Consider the following 8,583-nt stretch of genomic DNA (forward strand, 5'->3'; position numbering starts at 1 on the left):
TGAACTCAAACACAACACATACTGCATCATTTATCATTGCTGGTGTATCTTTCTTATTTTCAACAAGACTGACATAGTGGACAAAACAAACAAGCATTTAGCTTTAAACAAACAAAAGTATAGTTTCAGTGCTGTTCTGTTGAACCATGAATGAACTGTTTTGAAAGTTAAAAAAAATTGACAGGGCAGGAAATGAACATTTTCCACTGCTAGTTAGGGTGGTTTATGGATTACACTTCACATGCTCCTTCCACTATGGTCTTTATATCTTCATATTTATTTTAGCTTTTTTTTGTGTGAAAGTGATGGAACATTTTCTAAAAAGATGGAACCAGATGGAAACGTCGTGTGAGTTGATCACTGTGCAAAGATTCCCAAAGTCCATTATCGTGGATTTACAAAATTGTCTGGCCTATAATATAACCAGAGATAATAAAGACATAGATACCTCATACACAGTTGAGCGATACTCCTGTTTGACAAATTGTCTCATGTCTACATCCTCGAGTCGCCCGACACCAAGCCAAACAAATAGCAATTCTAAAAAGGTTTTGCTGGCATACTTCCTAAATTCATGAGCACAGTTGTCATATAGCTGCCAAAGTGACAATTTCAAAGGTTAGTGTTTATTTCCTACCCTGTGTGTGTGTGTGTGTGTGTGTGTGTGTGTGTGTAATAGGACCAGGAAACTCCTGTCTTTCATCACACATGAGCGAATGGATTGAGGTTGAGTCTTAGCACCAGAGAACCAAGGCACCTGTTCTAAAAACACAGTGAGGTCTTCATAAATTACAGCAGGACGGTCGTTGCTTGAACGACTAGCCGAACTCACAAGACTGACAAAAAATAAAATAACACGTCACAGTGAAACACGAGAGAGTCTGTACATATGATTGCTGGCGTTCTGACGCGAATAGCCAGTAAATCTCATCAGTTCAACACCAGACAGGCAGCGTTCGTCAGAAATGTGGCGGTGTCTGTATGTTTGTGTCCATGACCGGGGGCAGGGGGTATTCCGGCAGTCGCAGCGCTCAGTCTGGCTCTCTGCTCTTGTCTTTGTGGAGATGCAGCTCCTCCATCTTCTCCTGCAGGAAGGAAACGGGCATGGAGCAGCCTCGGCTTCTCTGTGGCAGTGTGTTGAGCTGGACAACAGAGGAGACAGAATCAAGAACGTTTCTTCTCAAACTCCGAAACAATATTTGAATGTGGTGGGGAGAAAACCCCTCTTTCACTTTCTAGTGAGAAAACGTTTGAAAATGTCAAAACGTCAACACGTTGCACGTTATAATAACCAACCTGAGAGAAAACACCTGTTTAGGGGCTTTAAGAGGGGAAACATACAGTGTGTAGAATTTTATATTTTCTGTCTTTGGCAGAAATTTGTCCAAACTTGTGTTCATTTGGAAGATACCATTCTTATAGAAATAGTCCACAAGTAGAGGCTTGAAATGACTGTACCAGCAGAAGTAACACAGTCCACCGGTGAGACGTAAACTACAGATGTTACAATGTGTTCGACATCGGCAGGAAACAACAATGAGAGTTGCTGAAGTAGAACATTTGCAGTCCAAGCAGCCAGTATCGCTGTTTGTGATGAGATACTAACAACAACACCTTGCAGGGACTCTGGTTCTGTCTCACCTTTCTCTCCGGCGATGCGTGCACGAGGGAGTTGTGGTGGTTTCCCCTCTTGTCCTTTTTCTCCGGCGTCCACACTCCCGGATCCGTCTGAGTGGAGCAGTCCGACACTCCCTGGTTGTTTTCTGTCTCGTTGCTTTGGGGGTAAACAAAGGCCTCCTCCTCTGAACCTGTCAGGTAAACGGTAGGAAATCAAAGGGGTTCTGGGTCATTTTGAAGGGCAGGGGATTGTGTTCTGCAATGTGACGGAGAACGGGACATGCTCCAGCTGTTACCCTTGGCTCTTGAGTTGGGGGCCGGGGTGCACGGGCAGGACCCCGTCGTGTTTTTGTGTTTCTTCAAGCACTCCATCACCACCCGATCTCTGCAGTGTTTGTGACAGTTTATCCCACAGTCTGAGAGACAGAAGACACAAAAGAAGATGTTGAGACTTTAAAGGGAGGGCTGCCACGTAAAGCATCAGTTCACCGAAATCACAAAAAGGGTCTGTGGATTTCATGCTTGGAGCACCACAAAACGAATTACTTCCACAACCTTGAGAGACAGATACCTCTCAAACCTGGACCGAAGTGATGGTGTTTTGTAATCGGCTCTGATGAAGCTGATTACTGATGACATGTGATCTTACCTTTACAGTGGTAGCCCTGTTTGATGACTCCCCACATCTACAAGAGGACAGACACAGTACATGTGATATTGTAGCGTTGTTGGCCATTATTATATATAAAAAGAAACAATGGATACAATGGGTACTCACAAAGCCTCCACAGGTCTCACAGAACGTGGGCCGCTTATACGTGGTTTCATGGAAATTGTGTGCGTTGAAGTTGAAGCCCAGCTTGGCACATATAGACATTCCCCTCATGAAGTAAGAGGTGATTTCTTCACGGCTGATTTGTCCCTCCCTGCACGCAGAACAGGGTGAGTTGGGATTTTTTTTTTTGGGTAAACCATTCAACACCTCATGTCGTCACGGTAACAGGCCTGTGTGCGTGTGGCGGCTTCCTCACCTGTCAGTTTCGTGAGTGCAGAAGGAGAAGGGGAAGTTGGCTGCTATTTTCTCAAAGTCCTCCAGTGCAATGTAACCGAGCTGGCTCTGGTCATAGTTCTTCATGATGGACTGCAGGGGGCGACAGAGCAAATCAGAGACGCAGTTGGCGCTTGTCAGTGAGCGGTTGGTTTAGTTCTGCTTTGGCCTGCTGAGTAATAAGGAAGTGAAAGAAGGCGGAAGGTGGCTGCAGTGTCACATACTCACATCCACCGTCTGCTTGACGTGCTTGGAGATGGTGTCGGGGTCGAGCCTGGGGGTGACCCCTGAGCCCCACTCCGCCACTACGGGCGCTTTAACCGGAGCTACGGGCTGTGGACCGACAGATGCAGTGATGAGACACAAAGGGACTGCACATGTGAGAAACAAGGAGGCAAAAAAAAAGAAAAAAAGAAAAGAGCACGCCCACCACATAACACGCTTCTCTAACGTACAGCGCTTTGATGTGGCCGATCTTGATGCATTACAGCACCGAGGCTGTGCTTTTGTTTTGAAGAAAGGTGTTACACCCACACAGAGAGCACACAAGTGTCCCTCCTCTTGTGAGAAGAGGTTGAAACAAGTGTGAGCTCGGTAGCGTTAGATGGAGCATGACTTCAAAGAGGAGTATGTGGCCCTACTGACCTGGATCTTGGTGTTCTTGGGCTCCTTGTTGTATGAAAGTTCATATATCTCATCCTCGGTATAGTATAAATCTAGAGAGAGCTGAAACATCAAAAGAACACAATGAAGATGTTCCTCACAGGGGCTCTTTCGTCCGATTTCTTTAAAAGAAAAAGAAAAACCGTCTCCTTGTGTCGGTCTCGTACCGTGAGCAGATGCAGAAGGTCTTTGTTGGCCTCGAACGGCGGCGTGCAGCTGTGGATGGCCACCAGGTCGCTGATGTTGCTGTACAGGTGCTCCAGCTTGCTCAGGTTGATCTTGTCCTCGTTGACGTAGTCCGGCAGGGCCTCGTTCAGCGAGATCAGGTCCTTCAGGTGGACGCCCAGGATGGGCACCTTGAAGCCGCTGCACACGTTGTACAGCCGCCGGTAGTTGATGTAGTTGCTGCGCGAGGAAAGCAGCTCCGTCATCTCACTCAGCGCCTGAGGCAAGAGAGGGGAGAAATAAAGATAGCGGCCATTTTTACATTTACAAAAATCATGTTTTTTTGTCCAAGTAAAGTCATAAGTCATAGGTGTTGGATTTTTTTAAAGTCATCACATTTGTAACTTGAACCTGGTACAAGCTACACATTAATTATGTATTTTAGGGTGTGAATTGTGTTATTACTTGTGCAACAATATAACAGAGCAACTAAAAAGGAAAATAGATATAAGTGCAAGACAGAGAAACCTCAAGAGGGGCGTTAAAAGAGTTGACACCCAAAAGGAAACAAGATGTGAAACCTGAACCAAATAATTCTCCAGTTTGCTGTTATACCTGAATTATGAGTTATATATGTAATAAGTTCAACTGATTTCTGAAACCTGCACATGTGCTGCGCTAGTTTCACAGTTAAGGCTAAAACATAACTAGATATATCTTGACAGAGAAGGTGAAAGTAAACAGACACACAACTTTTTTTGATGAGAAGATATAAGATAATTGCAACATATTCAACAGGAAAACACAAAGACAATGAGCCCAAAGAAATGTCACGGTTCAAGAAGCAGAAGGATTCAAGAAAGAAGAGTGTCATCATGACATCTTTGTGGTGAGGCAGTCATCAACAGACTCGTGGTTATGTGTAATATCTGAAAAACCTTGGTGACGTCGGGGGGCAGCAGGTTCGAGGTGTCTTTGAGGCGGGAGATGGAGCTGTGACAGAGGCCTCCAGTCACTGCCATTAGAGTGTTAAAGTTTTGCAGCGCTCGGAGCTTCTGTGGCAGAAAGAGTGACATTACATTTCATTTACTTTCATTTAGCTGACGCTTTTATCCAAAGCGACTTACAATAAGTGCATTCAACCATGAGTGCAAACTCAGAATAACAAGAATCAAGAAAGTACAATTTCTTCAATAAAGCTAAATTGCAAAGTGCTATCAGTAAGTGCCATCTAAGTGCTACTAAAGTGCTACTACGGTGCTACTTTCCTTATTCAATGTATAGTTGAAAAAGATGGGTTTTTAGTTTGTGACGGAAGATGTCGAGACATTCTGCTGTCCAGTGACAGCGAGAAATTGTGACAGTGAATTTACTCCCTTACAATCAAACAATAGCCCAAACATCCCTCAAAGCCTTCCCTCAGTTACCTGAGCCACGTGGATGAACTTAGTGAAGACCTGGGCTCTCTGCTGGGCCGTGTGTCTGCTGAGGATCATCAGCTGGACCCACTGGGAGACTCCGTTACACATCATGACCGAGCGCTCCAGAGCGGGGTTGTCCCTCACCGAGCCTCGAACCACGTAGCTCCGGTAGTCCATGAACTGCCCAGTCGGGGACAGCAGCGGTCAGACAGGAAACAACTCTAGCACTGTTTTTTTATTCGGGTGTACAAGCAGGTACATATCTGTCACCGCGTGACTGCAACTAGAAGATGATGATCTGTGGAACATCTGAATCTTACCTTCTAAATCAAAGAAAGGATGCTATTTTCTAATATTTGTACTCTATGAAGGGCTCGAGTCTGGCCATGTAAATATTGATAGCTAAAGCAGAGTCTGGCCATGTAAATATTGATAGCTAAAGCAGATGCAGATGTTATTATTATATCACACTGAAGTCAATGAAAGATGTCGTCCTGAACTCTCTGTCACCAGCAGGGGGTCGATTATTATATTCATATAACGTTTGGCATTTTAATGTTTCTTTTGGTCGGATATTATAATTATAATGTATTGAATCTGTATTTTGCACCTTCAAGCAAAGAAAGAGAAGCGACGAGTGAGAAGTTGTTCTCTAAACTTACTGAAACGTTACAGAAGTTCTTGAACTCCAGGTAGCTGAGGTGCTGGGCCATCTCATCTGGCTCCATGTGGTCGAAGATCAAAGACACCTTCCTCTTCTTCACAGAGGGCGAGGGCGCCTGGAATATGTTCACATGAGGGCCTCTAGGAAAAGAAAGCCGAGCAACAGGACAAAAATAGACTTTATTTTTCTTCTACACAACAACTCCATTTTCTATTTATAGAAGAACCCATTTAAGTCGTGGCCAAATAATCAAAGTGCAAAGTTCCTCCGGGGCATGGAAGTGAATCAAAATCAAACTCACAAGCAGGAGGTGTCGATGAGCTGCGAGTGCGTCTCCTCTCCGTCTGAGCGGACCAGCGCCCACAGGTCCCCCATGGTCTGCTCAAGGAGGGGGTCCGCCTCGAACACCGCCGGGAACTGGCTGATCCACTGCCTTGCCACCAAGCAGGACAAGGGAAAATAAATATGCTTACTAACTACCGCAGATGGAGACAGGGCAAGCAGTTTCTGTCCCAGTCGGGCCTTCACTCACCTGATGAGGTTGCAGATCTGTGTCCGCTTCGGCACCCTCTTGTCCGAGGGACAATCCTTATAAGTGAGGGACGGAGTCAAGGATTCAAACACAGAATCATACGGTGAGACATTACACTAAACACGGGCAGCAGGGATATGCACTTCAAAATCTGCTTTCGCCCGACAAAACAAAGCCATGCCTGTTCCCTGATCTGATTAATGAGCGAACATGTGATCGTGAGCAGGGCACACCGGTGGGGACCGGCGGCGCTGCACGGAGCGACAGTGGAGGATATAGAGCGAGGAGTTTCTGGGCGAACATCTGAGACGGCACCACCCAACTGTGCATCATCAGGGTCATGTGGACCAGCTGGGTCCCTTTGGGGCTGGAGAGCTTCCCCTCCGAATCTGCAAACCGAAGCACAGCGGTGCAGGATTAAACGCGGTCAGAAACAACAGCAGCGACAACAAACACTGCCGGCTCAGGTCCAGCAGCTCGGTCCAGTTCATTTCAGTTCAATTCTGTCAGTCACTTAGTTCTATTTGAGGTGGGTTTGGTTTTTTTTCAGGGTTTTCTGCAGGTGCTTTGTTTTTCTGGCATTCGAGCTCAGGTGGATTTCTTTATTATTATTATTATTATTTAAAAAAAAATAATTATTTCCTTGTAGGTGTGAGTGTCTGTCTGTGTTAACCTTGCGATGAAATGACAACCTGCCCCGGTTGTTTTCCTGCCTGTCGCCTACTGTATGAGATACATCCAACTGTGACCTAGAGTAGAAATAAGCAAATAAAGAAACAAAAGGTCTAGACAAATGTGTCTAATTTACTTGATATACAATGAACCTTTCCATCATACATTATACCATAATGGAACATGAAGAGTGCAACCAAGTGTTAGTCACTGCCGTAAGTGCCTTACTCTCTACTATCACTTTCTTTTATTATAATTTGTATTTATCTAATTATCTTATTTTTTCTGCAAATTAAACATACTAGACATGCTAGACACCACTATGGGTAGCTAAATGTTATTTTTTTGTTTGTGATTTGGATGACCTGACCATTGGAGAGAGTGAGACCAAGGAAAGAGAAGCAGAGAGGAGAGAGAGATCTGTATAGTTTACCATTGCATGGGAATAGCTAGTTGGCCTCTGCAGCCCAACTAAACAAAGCTTGATTGTATGAGACTGCCCTTTGTCTCCCTCCCTCCCTGTCAGTCTCTCTCGCCCTGGATTCCCCCTGGATTCCCCCCCTCACTCTCCCTCATCCCTCATTTATATAACCTGGCTGTGATAAAGGGTAAAGGCACATGACAAACTTTGGGAACACATGCAAACGCGCTGGGACAGAGACTGACCGAAGCAGTTCAGGCAGCGCTGTATGAGCTCATCCAGGCTGGCGGCGCTGGCGCTGGGGGCCGAGCTGGGGCTCTGCAGGGCCCGGGTGATGTCCTGAGGACTGGGACATGTGTTCCTCCTCCGCGGGACCAGCTTCCTGCTCTCTCCATTGGACTTCCTGAGAGATAGAGAGAGAGAGAGAGAGAGAGAGAGAGAGAGAAAGAGAGAGAGAGAGAGAGAGAGAGAGAGAGAGAGAGAGAGAGAGAGAGAGAGAGCGAGAGAGTCAGACACAGACAAGGAGTATAAGTAGCCTAGAAACAAGTAGAGCAGAATGTGGTGAGGTAGTGCAGGTCAGCATCTGAGGAAACGCAGCTCCCCGTCATCTGATAAGCTGTTCTGCAGCGCTGCAGCGGCCTCAAGCATCGCGCATGTGCAAAACAACTGTAACAATTTCAGGGGAAGGAAGTATTTGGCCCCGCGACAGACAGGTTTATTGTATTTCTTTACACGCTGTGCTTGTAAACAAGTTCTGTTCTGTTTGGTCACATACACAAATCTTCGTTGGAACATGTAGCCCATACCTTTTGTTGTTTTAAACTCCTTGCAATGCAAGTGCAGGACAGAGCAATGCGCTATTATTTTTACAAAGTTGACACTATACTCGTAGTAGCAATGCATGCTTTGAAATAGTTGTTGTGGTATACCAACGAGAATCTGGAGTGAGGCTGAAAAAAAGTACAATATTGCGTCACACCTGAGGTCAGCACTACAATATGTCCCACATCCACACCGATACTGGGTTTCCTCAGAAAAGCATGTTCCTTTTCAGCGCCCTGCATGCGCTCGCAGAAGAGAGTTTGTGGCGTATGCGCTACAGCTGGAGAGGGTCTCACTTACTGCGATGTGATGTACAGTGTGGAGGACACGGGAGATGTGTGTGAACGCTTCTGCGGCCGATGAGCAACATTTACACTGTCAGACGGTAAAATCTGTGTCGTAACGGCTGCACTGAGAAATAAAACACTTGTTTAGTTTTCCTGTTTTGGTGGGAGGGTCTTCTTCCTGTGATGTACAGAATACAGTTTCAACTTCTCGGGTGTCTAAAAGCAGCCCATCTGAGGAGGAGAGGTTACTCCTCGGTTGAACTGCCAGGAA

The 8,583-nt window shown here is 45.7% G+C and overlaps 1 protein-coding gene across 1 annotated transcript; it reads right to left on the reverse strand.

The window, feature by feature from the left end:
• Positions 1-975: 975 nt before the first annotated feature.
• On the reverse strand, positions 976-7,558 carry rasgrp4 (RAS guanyl releasing protein 4; the record flags this gene model as incomplete). The annotated part of the gene is given in 17 exon segments (XM_079224627.1): positions 976-1,142; positions 1,642-1,808; positions 1,914-2,033; positions 2,267-2,303; positions 2,396-2,543; positions 2,649-2,758; positions 2,894-2,998; positions 3,311-3,391; positions 3,496-3,771; positions 4,432-4,548; positions 4,921-5,094; positions 5,577-5,718; positions 5,880-6,011; positions 6,111-6,213; positions 6,216-6,499; positions 7,449-7,477; positions 7,481-7,558. Coding segments are annotated over 17 exon segments (2,214 nt in total). The 3' UTR covers positions 976-1,031.
• Between the last annotated feature and the right edge of the window lie 1,025 nt (positions 7,559-8,583).

This window comes from Taurulus bubalis (genome assembly GCF_910589615.1).
Source record: "Taurulus bubalis genome assembly, chromosome: 10".
NCBI lineage: Eukaryota > Metazoa > Chordata > Actinopteri > Perciformes > Cottidae > Taurulus > Taurulus bubalis.